This window comes from Stigmatopora nigra, unplaced genomic scaffold (assembly GCF_051989575.1).
Source record: "Stigmatopora nigra isolate UIUO_SnigA unplaced genomic scaffold, RoL_Snig_1.1 HiC_scaffold_26, whole genome shotgun sequence".
Taxonomy (NCBI): Eukaryota; Metazoa; Chordata; class Actinopteri; order Syngnathiformes; family Syngnathidae; genus Stigmatopora; species Stigmatopora nigra.
Window position 1 is genome coordinate 276304 of NW_027551605.1, and position 19314 is coordinate 295617.

A 19314-nucleotide genomic window follows, 5' to 3' on the forward strand; every position below is an offset into this window, starting at 1 on the left:
TCCAGTGTAATCAGACAACCCTGCCGAATTCATTAAAACAAGACATTTCCGCTCCACAACACTAGCCTGAAAGTAATCATATACCGACAGTGAAATTGGACTAAACTTCATCTGCCTGACAGGCAGGCAGATATCATTTATCGCTGGCGGCAGAAATGGAACGCCTCCGCCACCCACTGGGAGCAAAAACATGCGAGAAATTGAAAATCGTAGAAACAGTGGCTTTTTTTTTCTTTCCTGACAACAAAAGACAACAAACAAAACAAAAAACAGGAAAATTCCTCAGCATATGGAGGAGTTCAGGCTGGGAGGTGTTCAAAGTGGCCTCACCATTCTCTACCATATGGTGTCACTAATTGCAGGGTTTCAGTGCAGAGGGGTACGGCAAAAGGGACGGTTCAAGGGAGAAAGAAGGCACTTGTGTGTGTGTGAGGCTTTCTAAAAAAAATGGGCACCAAAGTTGGAATTGTCTTCATGTCACATAGCGTGATTAGGGAATGCTTCCAAAATGGAGCCCGGGGGGATGTAAAGTGCTCATTTCATGCTATCTGCTGTTCATATGTGTAACTTTGGCAAAATAAATAAAACATTCTCCTTATTGCAGTGTGTTCATGAAGCTAATAAGTGTTAAAATGTATTTGATTGAAATTGAACAACACTAAAGATGATTAGAATGCAAGCTTTTCCTGGCCAGACACTGAAAAAAGTCAATAAAGCCTTAACTAAGGCAGAATGAGCACGGAAACAGTGACAAGGTGTACAGCTCCCCTTTCGCCCCTATATCAGGTGGGATAGACTTCAGCACCCTCACGAGCCTTGTGATGTAAAAAAAATGGATTAACTTTATCATGTAAAACTTGGGATTCTTTTAGTGTGGCATAAATGCTCAGCCTAATAATTTTACTTTAAAAGACGCAAATAACAGTGATTATTTATCATCCTAAAGAATGAACAGATTGGAAGAATTATAAATAAATATATACAATCTTTTACAGATGCATCATCGTATTAAGCAAGTTGCATTCAGGACTGTAGACCAATGTACCTAATATATTGGGCTGTGAGTGTATATAAACATTAACACAAATCCTAATGGACATCATAATACAAAGACATCATGGGCGATATGTCATTAAAAAAGCCATAATACTTCCTTCCACATGTGCTTCTACACTAATAGGCTAATTACGTAAGCCGCGTCTATGAACAAGCTGCACTCGTGTTGAATTATTTACAATGAGCGTAATTTACTGCCTTGAAGGCTTTAAACGGAGGTTCCCGTGCGGTTTCGGACTCTACAGTAAACTGGCAGGAAAAACACTTGATAAATTGGGACGCTTTTTGGTGGAAGGAGGAGGTGCTGGTGGTACATGTGTCGGCATAAATAATGCAACCGTTTCACGCCACTGCTGCGCTGTGCTGGGCGTGAGACTCTTTCATTTGCACTTAGCGTATTAATCAAAGTACTAGCTCACTAAAATGAGAAGAAATCTATATAGATGCAAAATGGGCACTCAAACAATGTCAAATGTTGTTGGCTACTTTTGCAAAGAGCAACTAGTTTGTGCAATATACTTTTAAAGTTACTTCGGGTTTGGCTATTAAACGATTTACGTGGTGAAGTTGAGATATTTTCTTACCGCAAAATATTCTTAAGAACTTAACACATGGGCAAATGAGAATGGTAATGTCATTAAATGTGTTGTAATTATAAATGTGCTATTCAACACCAACATAAAATATCAAATTGAGTTAGTATATGATTTTTGAACCTATCAACAGTTAAATGTGCTATTCAACACCAACATAAAATATCAAATTGAGTTAGTATATGATTTTTGAACCTATCAACAGCTACCCGGTGACAATGTTGCTGAATTTTGAACTTTTTTTACACAAATTTTGAACCAAACTAAATATTGTGTCATCCAAGTCCAAGTTACTTGACAAATTTTTGGTGCAGAACAACTATTATGCTATTAATGAAAGTACTACAACGACATTACGGTTAAGTACTGGTAAGGAAACAGTGCCTTGTTTCCCATGACTATTTCTACTATCAACAATTCCATCGACTCAATCAACAAACCATCCCAGTGCATACCAATTGAAAATATGAGTCATATTACCTGCTACACACAAATTCAAACCCCCAATAACACCCTTTTTATCCCCTTCAATAATGACACCTCAAAACTACATAAAAGTCAACCTTCCATCTAATACAAAACTAAAAACAGCAACTAACTATGAATCAGCTTGTACCCAAACACCACCAAAATCTATTCCATCTTTAAATAAAACTCGCATTTAAATAGACAGTCAGCATTTTTTCCCCTTTTTCGCCTCGTCACGCTAACATGACGGGTCACCTCCAAACGGTGCCGCAAGCATAGAGACGGCGTTCTGTGAGTAAGCAATTAACGCCTACCTTGCAGCCTCTGCATCACATTGGCAATGTCACCAGGAGAGTCTCTGTAGCGCTGCAGTGATGCCATCCCGCTCGCCGGCCGGGTCGCCCCTGCGTCGTCTCTCAACCCGCCATTGCCGCTACGACACAAAACGCAAAAAGATGTGTTTTTTTTTAGAAGTCTGTCTGTATGTTGTTTCTCCTCAGTTCATCCCTGTTGCAGAAACTCAAGAGTCAGCGAAGCTCCTCCCCCCTCCTCCTGATGCTGATGCTGCTGATGGTGCTGATGCTGCTGATGATGTCAGCGTACAGGACCGCTTCCTGGTTGGCATGCGCTGCCATCTGCTGTCCAACCAAAAAGCGGGTTCGCTCGCTCTGCACCACGGGGACCAATCGGACGCAAGGTAGCATTGGTGGGCTATTTATTGTTAGTTATGACAGGTGGGAATTTGGTGATGGTGTTGAGGAAGTTTGCTTGATTTGAATCCAAATTCGGGAAATCTTAGCTAGGAGTGAATATGGAAATGATGGCATGGATGGATACTTTGAAGAAGGTATAAAATTATTAAAATAAGGATTCAGGTGTGCAATTTGTAAAGTTTTACATTGCAGACACAGATGACAATTTGAGACCTAGATATAGTACCAGTAAATTTAAAATGAAATTGGCTTTATATACAATTTTCAAGTCAAACTACAACTAGTGTAAATACCAATCATGTGCCAATATATATAAAATGTGTAAACATTCATTTTGTGATGTCTTCCAGGAAATACTTATTGAGCCAGAAAAAATGAAATTCTATTTGCTGGGATTCTCGTGACTAAGATGCTATTTACCCTTTGAGGAGTTAAATATTTTAGATGTTTCTTTTATTTGTTTAAACCCTCTAACAAATTGAAGACTACTACATTGTGTGAATAAGTATAGCAACAATTCACTGTCTATTTTTGTGAGAGCAAGCAAAACAGCAAGTCTCCATGACAAAATAATGATGACAAATAGGGATCTGTTTGCTGATTGTCATTTTGAGATGAAAATGTGATGTATTTGGCTAGAGGGAGTGTATATACATACCTCTGCAGTCCTCATTCCTATGCAGCCCGGCTCAGGGTGACCTCCAACGTCGAGAGCCCCTCAGGAGCGAGCAGATGCGGCCGAGGAGAAAGGAGCTGCCACTGCAGAAGAGAGGAGAAAAAAAAGAAAAAAATCAAACATAGGGTCAATGCAAGGAGTTTTGCTCCTGTGGCGAACAATCCTGACGTTTGCTTATCTAATAAACGCACGGCCGGCGGTTGCTGTGTTAATCCACCCTGCAACATAGTCAGCAATTTTCCCAGGCTTTTTAGAAAGTTGTGGGATGGAATTGACTTGGTGCCAAAGAGGCAGACGCTGCCCTCCACTCTAGGGTGGATGCACCTCTTGTTAAAGATGCTTAGTGTATAGGGCAGGGGTGCTTGAGTATATTACAGCGTCAACTGTTTGGTTGACATGTGGCCGCATTCTGTCAACATTTACAAGCTGGCACAGGAATAAAAAGCTAAGAAATTATCAAATGATGAAAAAAAAGTGGGCTTTTTGAAGCCTTGTTTTGGGTGGAAGAACTATTAAATAGTTTAAAAGGTAAATAAAGAAAATTAAATGGAAAAGAGCACCCGAAATTGAGGGCCAAATTCCTGTTCTACATTGAAAAATAAATTACTAGTCCTTTTTGATTTTGCATACCATTTAACAACAGCCACGAGGACTGAGGTGAAGGTATTACATATTTTAAAAATATAATATGACATTAAATGTAAATGTCGTATTTTAAACCAGTTGTAAAGTAGTATGAAATGATGAACTAGTACTCCATCTCCTGGATGGAAACAGAGGGAGCTACACTTATGTTTTATGTTCTGGGAACATTTTTTCCATATTTGTTGATACACAATTACATTGAGAAAAAAATATTTCTGCTAACTATTTTGTGGGTTTCGTTTGGCCCCTGCTTTTCTGAAAAAAAAAGGAAATAAGTCTGTTTTTGTGCAGGAATACTGTGATCTAAGCAGCATTAGATTCATAGCAACACCATGACAAGCACGTTTCTTTGTGTCAACCCTGATAAATTTCAGCTGGAGGGGATTACAACTGCTGGTATAAAATGATAACTTGTCCACCCAGTGATTTAAAAGGCACTTCCATTTTTGGTCTTGTGTCAGGCTTATCGAAAGAAATGTTTTTATTGGCCTTTCCGTTGCCACAAATGGGGCCAGACGACCACTGACCTGGCGTGCTATGTGGAAAGTCTGAAACTTTTGGATGAGAGAGAAACTAAAAAAAAAAAAAACGGCTTCAAAACTCATTACCAAGTGTTAAATTAAGCGCTTACTTCTTACATGTTGATATTTATCAACCTGAAGGAAATGATAAAGTAGGAAGAGAGGAAAAGCACTCCCACTCCCCAACGCCGGGATCTCTGTCCGGCAAAGATAAGCTTCTACTGGAGCTTGTTTCAAGGGGGGGAAAGCAGGAAATGTGACAGTGTTGGAGTTTTTTTCTTTTCTTTCCACACTTCCATAAACAATTCAGTCCACGAGCGCCTCTGAGCTGAGGGAGCCTGACACGCGTGGAGAGAAAGAGGGGAGGAGAGAGCAACAGGAAAGAAGTCGTGGAGAAAGACAGGAAAATCCATTAGTGAATGTAAAAAGAGACAAGAAAAGGGGAGAAAGAAGAGAGCTCCTGATTTTTTTAATTTTTTTTTTTGGTTGCTCTCATGACCAGGCAAGCAAAGTCATGGCTGTGAATGATACCAATCTTTTCATGGAAATTGCTCAGTCTTTTGATGCTGGTGAGTTTCACCTAACTTTTTTTATCTAATTGCATTTGTTTCTCTCGTGGGAAAACATGTGGAATTTGGTGTCATACGTTAAACCAGAGGCATATTTGATGTGACATGGTTGAAGAATTGTTAGGATTATTTTCAAAAGTAAGCATTTAGCTGTAAACAAAAGGAAATGTATGTGTTGTTAGTGGCAGACATCCAGATTGAACGATTTAATGTGAGAGACCCAATGGGAGAAAATAGTTTGTTGTTGTCGCTCTATGATAACACACACGCATTGTAGAAAAAAACATGGTTTATAAACCACATTAGTCCATATTTTCAGCATGGGTGGATTTTCCAACCACTTAAAGTTGTAAATTATAAAAAACGTGAATACAAAGAGTGCAAAGATGATAAAATAGAAACACAAGGAAATGGGGAAGCCAATACTAAAGTAGATTGAAATGTGCACTATTATTTGACAAGAAAATAAACTCAACTTGGCTTTAGGAAGGCATGTTATTCCAAAACATCAACTTCAATCCTGCTTTCAAAAAGACAATTTCCTGGTCTCAAGACAGCAGTGTATTAGGAGGATAATATTATCTTGGGATAATAATAAGCCTTAAAATAATCCAGAAACATTTTTTTTAAATAAATAGAAATTTCAAATCATTACTATTGATGGAAAATTTAAAAAAAATCAAAAGCACCAACAGGGGACATTTTTTACCCATGTGTGTAAACTTCCATATTGCAAAATAAAGACAAATGGCACTTATTTTTACAGTATAATATGACTGAGAGAGCTGTCATTCACTGCGGTTTGACCCGACCGAATTCAGTCACCTAAGAAAGAGCGTTGGTGAAAATCCAATGGACATCCAGTATTGAGCAATGGCCAAAGCTGAGAAGAATTTAGGTCATCTTATTTTTCTGGCCAAAATCAATGAACACTTTGAGGCAAAGATGACAAACTGGACTTGTAATAGAATCCTTTCTCCTTTCAAATTGATCCAAAGGAGCGCCAGTGTAACACAGTGTGTTGTAGAGTGATGCAAATGTTATTGTTGGAAAGACAGACATAAAAAACTCCAGGAAACCACAAGCACTGAAGAGAAGCGCAATTGAAATGAAAGAAAAATGACATTTTCCAAACAGGCTCACGTGTGGAATAGTGCTTAGCACGTTCAGCTCACATTTCTGAGGTTTGACACCCAAATGATATTCTTGCATAAAATCTCCATGACTTCTTCCACTATTGTCTGGCCTTTTTCTTTTTATTTCCAAATCGATAGTGTCTAACCAACATCTTCTCTCCCCAGTCCCCTTGATCATAGCTTTCAGCATTTCCGTGGCAGCAGGCCTACTTTTGGGCTCCCTGGTCTACGTGGTTCTGACCTGGCTTTCCCGCCGCAGAGCAGGCTCTGCCCGGATTTCTAGCTGCCCCCCTCCTCGGCAAACTCCTACCTCCCGTCGAAACCACCCGGGATTCAACCGAAGCAGCGGCAACCACGACCGGAGGAGCAACAACAGCCTGGTTACCGCCGCTTTTACATTCCATCGCCAAACGTCCACCCTAGATCCTTTCGACACTCTGGGGCACAAGTCCAGTTTCAGGGGGTCCACCTTCCACCCACTCATCCACTGTAGCCAGATAGCCAGGGAGGCGGAAGAAGGCAGCCAGACGTCACTGCCTCGCACCCCCATGTTAACCACCTCCACCGGATCGGCTCGCTCCGTAGCCAGCCCCCCGAGACCCAATTCCTTTTGGGGGGACAGCATTAGGGGCTTCCAGGTTACGCAAACCCCTCCTCCCGCTTATGAGAGTATTATTAGGGCATACCATGAGACAAATACTTAGGGAAAAATGGGCCAGATTGCTCTCCTGAACTTTGTAAATATATGTCTAATACTGTATTTGATTTATTTGACCACACACCATAACATGGGAGGGACATTTGGAATAAAATTGTTATTTTGCCTGTATAAATATAATTGCCTAAAATATTGACAGCTCCATTTGACTATGAGAAAAACTGACAACAAATGTGTGACTACATACCTAGGTGCTCATAATATAATATAATATTGCGATTATTATTATGTAAATAACATTAAGTTAAAGTAATAAATGTAGCAAATGTATGAACTTCAAGTTGTCCATTTGTTTACTTACTATCATCATTTACACAAATAAGCATGTCTGGAATATTTAAACACTATAAACACATTGATTAAATGAATAAACATGACACAAAGCATTCATCCATTTTCTATAAAAATTACATTTCAAATGCATGAGGTTCACCAGCCATTTACAAGGCACATCCATTGCAACCAATTATTAATATTCTCAATTATGGATCATTATGGGTCTTCAATATTAAACTAGTAAAAAAGAGAGAACATACCTGTCAAATATTTTGAAATTGATAAAAAATGGATAGAGGTGCAATATTTTTTAAATATGCACACAAAAACGCCATAACCAACGCTACACAAAGACGTGATATGATTTGATTTTAGTAAGTCACTAAATATATTTTTAGAACATAAGGTTAACGTGGGGGGCGTTTCCCATGCTGACGTAGAATGTGTGCGACGTATTTTGCAAAACAAACCCGGGGGCGCATCAGCTGGACGAAACGCGGTACCTATTCAAAACAACAATCGGTAAAATAATAAGTTCAGATCTTAATATCATATTCAAATTAGTACATATTCACAATAACTAGTGATTAAAAATGGAGTACAGACGATGTCAGACCTGAAGTCGCCGTCAGTTTAAAGCTCGCTGTCAGCTTAGCTCTGACGTTTAGTACAAGGAAATCGCCGGCTGCTTTTACTACTAAAATAGTCTTTTGGTGACTGACAATTTGCTAGATTTCGTTTTTTCAGTGTGTCGAACCATGACAAGTTCATAATGAACATGCTCCATCATCCCCATGCACAATCATTTGCAGAATAGCACGTCTGCACTGTTGAGCTGGTTTATGTATTATTATATATTTGATTTAGCAAAAGAAGAGGATGTCTGCGACTGCACTGCGCTTGATACGATGCAGGAGACTGAGCACGGCTGGGTTACCTGGAGTGACAAGATCACAACGGTGGAGGGATCTAAGTGAGTTTTGGGGCTTAAACATGAATAAATTGCCATGTCATTTAGAGATAATGTTTCTCAAAATTTGGGCACCAGCTTCCAATTTTTAAAAATAGTTTTAGACAACAATTTGTTTTTTTCCCGTAGGGAAGGTTGCCAAGGTAACAGGAGCTATAGTCTTAGGGTAAGTGATTTTACTTGAAAAATGGCCAGATTTGTGGATGTCTGACGTTTCTGCTTGGACAGAGGTTGCCTTTTCATCACGTACGAAGTGGCCGCCCTGGACAAGGCGGTAACTATCGACACCAGCGCCATTCATCGCGAGAAGTACAAATCCTACATCTACCTGCGAGCGAGTCCTTCTGATGAAAAGGAGAACCTGACAGGTAGTGACCATGGGTGTAGAAAGCACCAATGTTTTGCACCAAAACTATTTTTTACTCAATTGCATGACCTGCCATTTCGATCCCGATATGGATACTAATGCGACACTAACTACACAGATGATTGGAGTTGTGCATATTCTGATATATTTTCAGTAACTGAGTATACAAATGACAAAAGGAATGTTTCTTTAAAAATGCTGACAGGCTTTACTTTTTTTCATAGTTGGTCCAGGTGTTCCGTGCCTATTTCTGTCATCACTTCCCATCCTTACTTCCTCTTTCAGCTGTCTTTCCTGACAATTTTCTCACTTCCCCTGGTCAAAATATACTCTGAGGAAGCAAGGCAATTTTCCCTCATCATGGACCAGCTGACAATCATCATAAACACATCGCTGATATTTAAAAGATATCCATGCAAGTGACATTTTTTTCTCCAGGGTTGACTCACACGACAAGGAGGGAACTTCACAAAGCGGCAAGGCGCTTTCTAGAAATATCTTCGCGTCTTCTGTTACGGTCATTAGATGGTAAGAAATGCAAAAAATTCCTTCAACATTATTTAGAAAGAGGAGCCATTGTACTATAAACACCGATCCAAAACATTAACAATGTATCTTCTAAAATCCAGCTGCCTATTGGATGGCACAAGGTTTGCTTAAAGGTTTGTGAACATTAGATGTGGTTGTCCGATGGTCTTTCCGTAGATTCTGTAGGGTCAGTAGGCAGATGAGTTTTAATTTTTGTTAACGTGGCATACTTGATCCCATTATTTTGTGTTTTCAGAGCGTGTCAGTAACGTGGACGCAGACCCACACGAGGTGGCTTTATGGGTACTCCTCAAGAGGACACAGTCTGCCAATCACTTGGTCAGAATGCAAGCTGTGCAGGAATTGGTGGATAATTGCAATTGGCAAGGTAAAGTAACAAGTAATATCATTGTATTAAACAACACGGTAACAATGTTGTCAATAATGCAGACTACCAATACCAGACTGCGGCCCAGGTGATGGACCAGAGGACCGCAGTGGGCCTAGCTCGGACATTGCGAGCAGACCCGAAATTCTTCCTGCCTCCGCCTTCACTTCCTGACATGGACGATGCAAGTATTTCTGCAAAAGTTTCTGTTTTATGACTAAACCATTGACTTTTTTCAATATAATGACAGAATTCGTCAGCAGAGGACGGCCTGAGGCAACTGTTGGCCTCCCTACCGCAGTCAGAGGTGGACAAATGCGTTCAGTACTTCACCTCGCTAGCCCTCAGGGAGAGCACTCAGGCATTAGCAGCACAACGGGTAAAGCTAGCTCAGAATTTCATGCTATGGAGTCAAATCAGAAATCCGCAATCACAATTCATAGCACCTTTAAGCATTGTACCCCAACCCTCGCTTTGGAATGTCACCATAGGGTGGCTTGTGGTGTTTTGGTGGCAACGGCCTTCCTTACGCCCAAAGCCTGACTTCGGTTCCTTCCGAGAAGGTCGAGTCCTTCTGCCTGCAAGCTTTAGTGCATCACTCCAAGGTACTGTGGTTCCATCTTCAAGTCTTTTTAATCTAAACTAGCTTAGAGAATGTTTGTTGTGCTTAGTTTCAGAGCCACTGTGACCATATAGTGTCCAACGGGGGTCTGCAGCTCCTACAGAGGGTTTATCAGCTCCGTAGAGACTCAAAGAAAATCCAGAGGAACATTGTGCGAATCATCGGGAACTTGGCTCTTAACGATAGAGTCCACCAAGCCATCGTCCAGTCAGGTAAACCCAAAGACAACAAAATAGGGCAATAAATATCAATAAAACAGATCTATTCTTATGCCACAATGTTTTTGATGACATCAAGGATGGCTGTCAGTGCTGGCGGAGATGGTCCAGTCTCCATATGTCACCGAGGCTTCCCACGCAGCCCGTGCACTCGCCAATTTGGACAGGGAGACGGTGAAGGAGAAGTACCAAGATGGTGTCTACATCCTCCACCCGCAAACACGTGACAGGTAGGGAAATCAATCAGTCATTTGCTGTGTTGTTTTTCAAAGCAGCTCCTTTTGCTTCCAGTTCCAGCCAGCCAATCAAAGCAGACGTACTGTTCATCCATGGGATTCTGGGGGCAGCGTTTAAGACGTGGAGACAGAGAGACCGAAGCCCGCTAGAAGACGAGAACGATGGAGGCGACGAGGATGATTACACAGAGTGCTGGCCAAAGGTGACAAAGCCCAAACTTGCTTAGCATCGATGAGGAAGAGTTTCCATTTTCTTGTGGTTGACAGACATGGTTAGCAGCAGATTGTCCAAATCTGAGAGTATTATCCGTGGAATATGAAAGCCATCTCAGCGACTGGTTGGCTAAGTGTCCAGCCGAGAATCAAAGGTGAGGAATCCATCTGTTTCACATCGACATTCTAGTGGTTGGCTAAATCCGACATTTTATATTTGTCCTTATCCAGAAAGTCATTAGCCTACAGGAGTCAGGAACTGCTCAGAAAACTCAAGATGGCAGGAGTTGGAAACAGGCCAGTGGTGTGGGTAGCTCACAGTATGGGAGGTATGTTACAGTCATTCAAGTGGGTTAGTTTGGCCTCTCCTAATCCATCCTTTTGTCTCTGTCAGGCTTGCTGGTGAAAAAAATGCTGATCGATGCCTCGAAGGATCCAGATCTGAATGACCTGTTCGAGAACACCAAGGGTGTTTTGTTCTATAGTGTTCCCCATCACGGGACTTTCATGGCAGAATACTCTGTCAGTGTCCGATATCTGCTTTTCCCCTCCATCGAGGTTAAAGAGCTTTGCAGAGGTCAGTTATACTAAATTCATTTCTGACAACAATTTCTGTCAATGGCAGCCAATGAGTTATAACTTTTATAAACAAAAACACTTTTTTTACCTCTGCTTAACTCATGAAAGTGGAGATATTTTAAGTTGGCATTTACATCCTTCTATTTTTCTGAAAGTGGCCCTCAGAAGAAGAAAAAATGAGTTGAATTATTGATATTTTTCTCATCTACTATTTTATCTCATTTTCAGATTCTCCAGCTCTACGCGACCTCAATGAAAACTTCTTAAACATGGCTAAAGAAAAGGAAATCAATGTGCTTAGCTTCGCGGAAACGCTGCCCACGACCATTGGCCCTATGATCAAGATACTAGTAGTCCCAGCACAGTCTGCAAGTAAGCTTGAAGGAAACCCAACTTCTCATATGCAATGATACAAAATGTGTCCTTCCAAGAAAAGCAGTCTACTCACCAAATTAATTTTCCAGATGTCGGCATCGGAGACCTGATCGAGGTGGACGTGGATCATCTCAGCATCTGCAAACCAGAGAGGAAAGATTCATTTTTGTACAAGCGCACCCTTCGCTTCATCCAAGAAACTTTGCACAGCACCATTGGCCGTTGACGTTCATCATCTAACAACATCTTGATAATTGCATTGGAATAATACATGACATTCCTTGCCATAAATATTGTGATGATATAAGTGCTAACATAAGTCTGTAAAGAGCTAGCATTTGCTAAAGTAGAAAACTGGATGGTTATCTCACAAGTGCCAAATGGATTATTTTTAAGGCAAGATTTGAAATTGATTTTATTTTTCTTCAAGTCAGATGTGCTTGCAGTTTATTTAAAAAAATGATGATGTATTATTTAACCACAAAACTGGCTTAGTACACTGTATTTAAAAACAATATGTTTCATTTTTATTATTGTTTACGCACCTGTGACCTGCTCAGGAACTATTTGGATGCATCACATAAATCATCACTGCTTAAATGCATTTTAATTTTTATTAACTGCTTAAATGCATTTTTATTTTGATTATTTTGCATCAACAAGTCAATAATAATGATGACAATTATTATATGCAATATGTAGTTGCACGTTGTGGGTTGATGCAGCTTTGCAAACACATGGCAATTATTACATACAATATTTAGTTGCACGTTGAGGGTCCATGCAGCTTTGCAAACATGTCCTCAATGTTTGTTTATCTTTTGCATGCTAAAATCAAATGCTTATCGTTTAGGAAACAAGCTGACATTTTAAAAAACACGGATCCGATCAAAATAACCTGAAATTTAAGAAATACAGTATCACAAACTTACCATCACTTGTCGATTAACTGATTTAAAGCCAAAAAGACCTTTGCGATTAGTAATTCTATTCGCGCATGCGCACAAAATCTTGATACTAAACTTGTCCATACTTCTTCGCCGTCATGTCGTCATCATTATGAGACACGCAGACTTGTATTGAACAATAACACATTCCAGGTTGGTTTGTTAAATACATCCAATGCTAAGAAAATCGTTGCTCACGCGTGTCCTGCACGTGGGAATGTCACGGAAAACGTAGCTTTTAAATGTCGACGTGGTTGTAGTTAGAACATAATCGTGTTGCGATCTAATAATATTGTCTTCCAACAGGTTTCGAGGCCACCACTCAAAATGGTTAACGTGCATAAAGGTGTCCTTGTAGAATGGTAACTAAAAATACCATTATAGCGTGCAATACACTGGGATGTATTTGTAATATTCAAACTATTGTTTGTTCCTAAGCGACCCTGCCATGAAGCAATTCCTCCTGTATCTGGATGAGACAATGGCTCTGGGGAGGAAGTTCATCCTGAAAGACTTGGACGACACGCACGTCTTCATCACAACTGACGTGGTCCAGACGCTACAAGAGAGAGTGGGAAAACTCATCGATCAGAACTCCTTCACCATCACACAAAAATGATCAACCTTTCTAAACAAGACAAAGGACAATGTACAGTTGTCTCTATTGGTTTACAGTCCTTTCTTCACCATTTGTGCTCACAATAAATGATTTTCAATATTAGTGTTTGGCTTCTACTACTTTCCCTGAGTACGGGATGAATAGTTATCTAATTTGCAGATCCTAGTGTAGAAATTGGAAAATTTGGCGTGAACATCCCGGAATAAATTACAAATCCAAAAGTTGATGGTCTGATTTTCTTTAACGTGTTTATTTCGACATATAGAGTGACATTTAGATTAAACGTTTATCTCTGATGATAGTCTTCAATTGTCATAGAAACGTGTTTATTGTGACGTAAACGCGTTCCCGGAAGATATGCGCTGAAACTCCCAACTATTTTGCTCAACATGGACGAAGGAGGTGAAGATGAGGCAAGTATCATTTATGCGGATTAAAAAAACGTCTTTTAGGATACAGATCACATATATTGATCACGAAAAAAATACAATACTAATACCTTGACTACGACTGAAACACTTTCTTCCTTATTTTCTTATTTCCAACAGACTACTTTTGTCGTGGAGGACGTCACAAAGTTAATAAAAGACGTGAGTTGAATTGAATTACATTCATTACTTATTTTACCCGATGGCCAGTTAACAGAGTTGCGTTTTTGGGGGTCCGTTGGTTGCCATGGATACGCTAACCAAGCATGTTTGGTGATCCATTGACAGCTTTATTTTGAAGGGAATCCAATCAATACTAGGCTAGTTATGAAGCACTAAATATTTACATTTTCCTGTTCAGTCTATAGAAACTACAATTGGCACAAGCTCCTATCAACACTTCAGGGTGAACCAATGGAGTACTACCATTGTGGAGCAGTGCCTCAGTCAACTGTGCAAGCTTGGAAAGCCTTTCAAATACATTGGTTGGTGTGACTATTGACAGGGGACATTTAATCTAATCTAATCCTAATCTAACATGCAATAATCCCAGTTGTATTTTTCCCCAGTTACCTGTGTCATCATGCAGAATAATGGAGCAGGGCTGCAGACCGCCAGTTCGTGTTACTGGGACAATGCTACTGATGGTAAAAACAGTTAATGAAAATAACAACAGTTTAAAAAAATGACTGAAAGATACTTGCTTTTTGTTGTCTCGAAACAGGAAGCTGTGCAATAAAATGGGAGAACAAATCCATGTGCTGCATTGTCAGTGTATTTGGCTTGGCTGTCTGAATATTAAACTTGGCCATGTTGGCTGCATTTTCACAATATGTAGAATGTACCAATGAAATAAAAAGAAACAATGGTAATTTTTTATTCTCCAGCTGATTTATTTTTTACCCTCATTTATTAAATGTCAGAACACCCATCCTAGTGTGAATCTTAAATTTGATATTAAATTCACAAATAAAGATGAGGGCATGTACATATCTTGTGTATATTACCAGTAAGTGACAAGAAGAGAAGGCACCATGTCGATTGGAGTAGTACATGATATTTGTTTTGGCTCCCTGTAAACCAAGACAAAAGGAAAAATGACAAATAAATGGCAAAATACCAGAATATGTGGTTCCGAAAGCATTCCTATGCCACATTTCAGATATTTACATCAAGGCAAAGATGATTCAAAAGTAGTAGCAGATATCATCAACAATAGTAGATAAAGCACAAATACACATAATCCAAGCAATACAGTAGGAAATGCCAACAAATAAATAAAAAGTGCATTTACAAACCCATTTTTTTTCACAGGGATATATTATGCTTCCAATTTGCTGAGTTGTACTAAATGCAGCTTTGGCACTTTTTACTTCTAACCATCACAATCTTGAATCTCAGCTTTGGTCAAACTTCATGTCACACAGAATCTTGCAATAACACAAAGTATCAGAGTAGAAGAAACATCAGTAGATGAACTGAAAGTGTACAAAATGTGGATTGTCTATAACCCAAATCCCCCAAGAATATTGCAATATTCCATCTTTTTCCTAATCAAAAGCTTAATGAGCTCATGACTTTCCTATTTTTTTCCATTTCTTTCCAAAGTAACCCTCTTATTCCTATGTAATCAATAAATTCTAATTGTGCAAGTCAAACGATCAAAACAATTCAACAACTCAATTAAATGCCCCATTTACAGTAGAACTTCAGTACAGTAGAAACTGGAGTGGTCCAGTTTTAAAAATATACTCATGTACACTTGCCATATACCATTGTGAAAATCTCTTATTTACATATTCACATGATATTTTCTGTTTGTTTACGTCTACCGCATTAGTCGCTGTCACTCTCATCCTGGAAGTTGGTAGTTGCTTTGATGGCACGTCCATTTTGTAAAGGCATTTCTTCATATTCGCTCCTTTGGAAAAGAAAAACAAGCTCATATTGGATTCGAATCTCCAAACAAAAAGGTCAAGTAGTCGTACCCATAGATGACGTCATCATCTGAGTCATTCAGCATGGAGAAAGCTGGATTGTCCTTCAATTGGGAGTCTTGAAAGATTAAACAAAATGGAATTAATCATCTTTATTAGCAGCTGTCATAACTCCTATTTTTTCCAACTACTTACCATAGAGAGCATTTTTAGAGGGGGAATAAACAAATGCTAAAGTGTACAAGTAAAAGTTAAGCAAACCATAAAATGACAAAAATTCAGCTGGTATGTCTTGAGTTAAAGACAATGACTTCAAAAAGTTGAATTTGGTAGAGTCTAATTCACAACAGAACGTCAAATTTAAAGGATATAGTTTTGATAGTGGGTAGACAGCTCAGCCACAAAATTGTCCTGGAGTGCATTGGCGCCAAACCGCAAGTAGAGAATGACCAGGCTGAAGAAAAGACATTAGTGTTAGCCTGACCACTTTTAATCCACTTGGAGACCCTCAGGAGAAATTGTACCTTATGGCCAGGACCACAGACGTCAGGGCCGTCAAGAATTTTAGCCGCAGATCTACAAGCAAGTCAAAAAACATGCAAATTTAAACATTTTTACACTTTTTGAGAGGGTAACTTCTTCTATGGACGCTCCCTTTCACCTGAGTAAGGCATATTTTTGAGTTCTGAGCAGGCTCTGACGATCAGGAAGATCAAGTAGAGGGTGTAGAGGACCACGATAATCAGGAAGAACACCTTCATGCCCTGGGAGGATCCACCATTTCATTTAACTTCAAATCTTTCACTTGTATTAAAGTGACTGAACCCACCTCAAAGTTCTGGATGTCCACTTTATACTGGTAGGTGGGGTCTTGTAATTCGTTGACCCTGTGACTCCCAGCAAGGTGAAAATGAGTCATTCCCACCGCGAGGTGAAAAGCTGGATGTTAAACTCACGTCTGCCATATGCCGAGGGTGACGGCGGAGACCCAAAGAAGGCCCACGATGACCACCTTCACAAGGTAAAACGTCAAGCATCTCCGGTCCCCCTGTAGAATCAAAAGGCAACACGTGAAATGTTGTTATTTCAGCATTAAGGCAGGAAAAGAGGGTCTTTATGTTATACAGTGGCGGGATTCACCTGAACACGAATGCCATGGTAAACACAGAGCCAAAAAAGTAGCAGGGCGCACAGGAAAAGTGCCTGAAAAAAGGCATCCAACAACCCGGGAAACCAGCTGTTTACCAGGAAGGACAGTGGGAAAAAGGGATCTGGAAAGCAATAAAAAAATGAAATTAAATACTTCACAAGACATTTCAAGTTAAGTACTGATCCAATAATTCCAAATGCAAGGTAAATATTAAAAACATGCGAGGAAAATACCATTGTAGAGTAGCAGCAGAGGCAACAAGATGGCCATCCATTTCTGCTCAATGCCCCAGTCCCTCATTGAAAACTTCCGCAATGAGTGAGCGAAGAGACACTGAGAACAAAAATGAGGGAAGAAAATCTTGATATGGCAGCTCCCAAAAATCAAACGAGCATTTTCCCTTACCGTCACCATGAAGGTCAGCAACACGAACACAAAGCGAAACCAGATCTCAATTTGGGAAAAGGTGGGATTGTAGGTTTTCCACTGAAACGCACATAAATTGCTCATCACACATTTGAAAATAGCTCTCCTAAAAATCAATGTGTACTACTTACCACAAAATTGACTTTGAGATCATATGTGATATCCTCGAGGCCCTTGAAGCTTAATTTGACCTGATACTGGTTAAAGTTGAGGTAGCCCAAATGCAGCACGATGATCTCGTCACATTCCTACGACAGGTTCAAGGTGTTGACGACAAGTTTTGAATACGCACAGGCGGGGTCCTGATAGATGACACTCACAGTGCTGCAGTGCAGTGTTCGCGATTTGCTGCGCACGCTTTTGATTTGTGCAACACTAGCGTCCTGCTTCACCCCCTTGAGGTCCAGGATCATCTCAAAAGGCTGCTGGAAGTCACCCACTGTGGCAGAAAGATGACCTCCATTGTGACATGTGTAAACTACGAGTGAGACAGCATCAAACCCAGGACTTTTGTACATTCTTACCATTAGTGTGTTGAGCCTGTATTACACAGGTGAGCCACAACTGCTGGTGATATGTACTCAGAGGTGGTGAACGTAGATTGAAGGGTCCAGTCTTAAAATTTAAGGAATTAGAAATGTATTAATTTAGAGATAATACAAAAAAAAGTTTTAGTGAACTGTCTTTATGAGGTTACCTTAACAGAGAAGTTTTTGGCAAGATGATCTCCACTGTATACTTGCTCAGAAAGAATCTTGGGACCTTTTGGAAAGAAAGATTTATTAAAATTGGAAGAGTTTATGAATTGAATGACAACAAACTAGTTATTACCCAATGAATGAACATTCATACCTGCAATTCCAATAACAACTGTCAGGGCGAAACAAGCCAGAAACACCACGAAGACCAACACAAAATGTCTTTTTGACAGAGTATACAGACGCATGGGCGCTAATCTGTGAAGGGAAAGATATAGATCTTTTTAAAAAGCTATAACAAATACGTTATTGATATGTAAACACAGCCAACTTTCCAGTTAGCATCGCAAACAAACTGAAGCATATGGTGCATGTAAACAAGTTAGTTTATCACTCTTGTATTTTATAGTCGTAATAACAAAACAACACACGTCGAGTAAAATACTAAGATAAACTTACGGCTCCATTTGTGCCTTTTGATCGCCGCGTTGTAGCGAGAAAAACACTTTGTTTGTGAAACAACATCCGCGTAGAAAGTGGCAGAGCGAAAACTGGAATATGACGTCATTCAAATGGGCCGGAGCAGTAAAGGAAAAGTCGCGCATGCGTATTAACAACAACCATCCTTTTACTAGGCATTTTGAATAGGCATATTCTATCTATATTGTCGTTTTACAATGAATATCTTAATAAAGATGAACACTATCCTTTCAATCTCGAATGTCTCATTTAGCACAAAAGGGATGTTACCATTTCAGTCCATCAATTTTGCACCATCGAATGATCACTTGTATGGCATTCCATTTGATTATATCAAATAGAGGACGTATGTAGAGTGCAATTGCCATGCCTTTGTTCGTAAAATACAGTACCTATAAAATCGTTCATCCCGGTAGGGTGTCAATTCTTCCTTGAGCTCGTTGTAGGCCTCTTGGACTTTACGGCAAAAGTGTTTGAGGTCGCTGTAAAGAGGGTTCTCCAGATAGTCGCTGTCCATGGCTGCACCACGCTGGAATGATAAGGGGAGAAATGGTGATGGGTTCAGAGGAAGAAACGTCAACCAAATAGATCCTCTGCAGGCTAAGCGTTGTTGTTCGTATATGTTCAATGGTGGAAGAGAGACGAGAACCGATTTAATAGAAAGGGACGGGGAGTAAAGAGAAGGGTCACGTGTCTAGAATTCAGCACCACGGACAGAGACGCGTCTGATGACGTCAACATAGGTGACGCCTTATGTGCTGC

General features: G+C 39.9%; 6 protein-coding genes and 1 long non-coding RNA gene across 9 annotated transcripts in view; 4 read left to right on the forward strand and 3 right to left on the reverse strand.

Moving 5' to 3' along the window:
• The window catches only part of syne1a (spectrin repeat containing, nuclear envelope 1a), a 98642-nt gene extending 96073 nt beyond the window's left edge, over window positions 1-2569 (reverse strand). The window contains exon 1 of the mRNA XM_077711512.1: window positions 2432-2569. Within this exon, the coding sequence (XP_077567638.1) occupies window positions 2432-2498 (67 nt within the window). The 5' untranslated portion in view covers window positions 2499-2569. The remainder of the gene's footprint in view (window positions 1-2431) is intronic.
• Window positions 2570-4986: 2417 nt separating this feature from the next.
• On the forward strand, window positions 4987-7287 carry myct1a (myc target 1a). Its single transcript, XM_077711548.1, has 2 exons — window positions 4987-5241; window positions 6543-7287. Exons 1-2 carry the CDS (start codon window positions 5187-5189, stop codon window positions 7079-7081), a joined length of 594 nt encoding a protein of 197 aa, XP_077567674.1. The 5' UTR covers window positions 4987-5186; the 3' UTR covers window positions 7082-7287.
• A 528-nt stretch (window positions 7288-7815) lies between these two features.
• Window positions 7816-12467, forward strand: serac1 (serine active site containing 1). Of its 2 annotated transcripts, XM_077711484.1 has the most exons (18): window positions 7837-7893; window positions 8239-8344; window positions 8471-8507; window positions 8570-8709; window positions 9147-9236; window positions 9338-9370; window positions 9493-9624; window positions 9687-9808; window positions 9875-10003; window positions 10116-10229; window positions 10296-10458; window positions 10544-10694; window positions 10756-10903; window positions 10968-11068; window positions 11145-11242; window positions 11308-11490; window positions 11721-11864; window positions 11957-12467. In XM_077711484.1, the coding sequence occupies exons 2-18, from the start codon at window positions 8251-8253 to the stop codon at window positions 12091-12093; spliced, it is 2016 nt and encodes a 671-aa protein (XP_077567610.1). In that variant the 5' UTR covers window positions 7837-7893; window positions 8239-8250; the 3' UTR covers window positions 12094-12467. The 2 variants fall into 2 exon arrangements, with proteins under 2 accessions (XP_077567609.1, XP_077567610.1); XM_077711483.1 differs by lacking the exon at window positions 9338-9370 and having other exon boundaries at window positions 7816-7893.
• On the reverse strand, window positions 8928-13886 carry LOC144192404 (uncharacterized). The gene is made up of 3 exons (XR_013325112.1): window positions 12800-13886; window positions 11941-12005; window positions 8928-11363 (listed from the first exon to the last, which is right to left on the reverse strand). It is a non-coding gene; the product is annotated as an uncharacterized LOC144192404 (long non-coding RNA).
• gtf2h5 (general transcription factor IIH, polypeptide 5) lies at window positions 12860-13535 on the forward strand. Its single transcript, XM_077711488.1, has 3 exons — window positions 12860-12967; window positions 13121-13176; window positions 13253-13535. The coding sequence occupies exons 2-3, from the start codon at window positions 13142-13144 to the stop codon at window positions 13431-13433; spliced, it is 216 nt and encodes a 71-aa protein (XP_077567614.1). The 5' UTR covers window positions 12860-12967; window positions 13121-13141; the 3' UTR covers window positions 13434-13535.
• Window positions 13709-14733, forward strand: dynlt1b (dynein light chain Tctex-type 1b). Its single transcript, XM_077711487.1, has 5 exons — window positions 13709-13846; window positions 13982-14023; window positions 14223-14346; window positions 14431-14508; window positions 14586-14733. Exons 1-5 carry the CDS (start codon window positions 13823-13825, stop codon window positions 14654-14656), a joined length of 339 nt encoding a protein of 112 aa, XP_077567613.1. The 5' UTR covers window positions 13709-13822; the 3' UTR covers window positions 14657-14733.
• Window positions 14725-19241, reverse strand: tmem181 (transmembrane protein 181). Of its 2 annotated transcripts, none has more exons than XM_077711486.1 (17): window positions 18945-19241; window positions 18227-18330; window positions 18072-18136; window positions 17899-17989; window positions 17695-17813; window positions 17506-17622; window positions 17354-17434; window positions 17182-17281; window positions 16939-17069; window positions 16755-16846; window positions 16628-16685; window positions 16460-16562; window positions 16323-16374; window positions 16170-16252; window positions 15994-16083; window positions 15850-15916; window positions 14725-15782 (listed from the first exon to the last, which is right to left on the reverse strand). In XM_077711486.1, the coding sequence occupies exons 1-17, from the start codon at window positions 19067-19069 to the stop codon at window positions 15698-15700; spliced, it is 1563 nt and encodes a 520-aa protein (XP_077567612.1). In that variant the 5' UTR covers window positions 19070-19241; the 3' UTR covers window positions 14725-15697. The 2 variants fall into 2 exon arrangements, with proteins under 2 accessions (XP_077567612.1, XP_077567611.1); XM_077711485.1 differs by lacking the exon at window positions 18945-19241 and adding an exon at window positions 18532-18900.
• Window positions 19242-19314: the final 73 nt, after the last annotated feature.

Bases quoted from the DNA above. Each gene is read 5' to 3' on its own strand.
- myct1a (XM_077711548.1), top strand. From the start codon at position 5,187: ATGGCTGTGAATGATACCAATCTTTTCATGGAAATTGCTCAGTCTTTT. The intron at 5,242-6,542 runs GTGAGTTTCACC...TTCTCTCCCCAG, and splicing joins TGCTCAGTCTTTTGATGCTG to TCCCCTTGATCATAGCTTTC.
- serac1 (XM_077711484.1), top strand. From the start codon at position 8,251: ATGTCTGCGACTGCACTGCGCTTGATACGATGCAGGAGACTGAGCACG. The intron at 10,230-10,295 runs GTACTGTGGTTC...TGTTGTGCTTAG, and splicing joins CTTTAGTGCATCACTCCAAG to TTTCAGAGCCACTGTGACCA. The intron at 10,904-10,967 runs GTGACAAAGCCC...TGTGGTTGACAG, and splicing joins ACACAGAGTGCTGGCCAAAG to ACATGGTTAGCAGCAGATTG.
- gtf2h5 (XM_077711488.1), top strand. From the start codon at position 13,142: ATGGTTAACGTGCATAAAGGTGTCCTTGTAGAATG. The intron at 13,177-13,252 runs GTAACTAAAAAT...TTTGTTCCTAAG, and splicing joins AAAGGTGTCCTTGTAGAATG to CGACCCTGCCATGAAGCAAT.
- dynlt1b (XM_077711487.1), top strand. From the start codon at position 13,823: ATGGACGAAGGAGGTGAAGATGAG. The intron at 14,347-14,430 runs GTTGGTGTGACT...ATTTTTCCCCAG, and splicing joins AAAGCCTTTCAAATACATTG to TTACCTGTGTCATCATGCAG. The intron at 14,509-14,585 runs GTAAAAACAGTT...GTCTCGAAACAG, and splicing joins CTGGGACAATGCTACTGATG to GAAGCTGTGCAATAAAATGG.
- tmem181 (XM_077711485.1), bottom strand. From the start codon at position 18,677: ATGCGCGACTTTTCCTTTACTGCTCCGGCCCATTTGAATGACGTCATA. The intron at 16,686-16,754 runs GTGAGTTTAACA...TGGGAGTCACAG, and splicing joins ACCCTCGGCATATGGCAGAC to GGTCAACGAATTACAAGACC. The intron at 16,084-16,169 runs ATATCCTTTAAA...CTCAAGACATAC, and splicing joins GTCTACCCACTATCAAAACT to CAGCTGAATTTTTGTCATTT.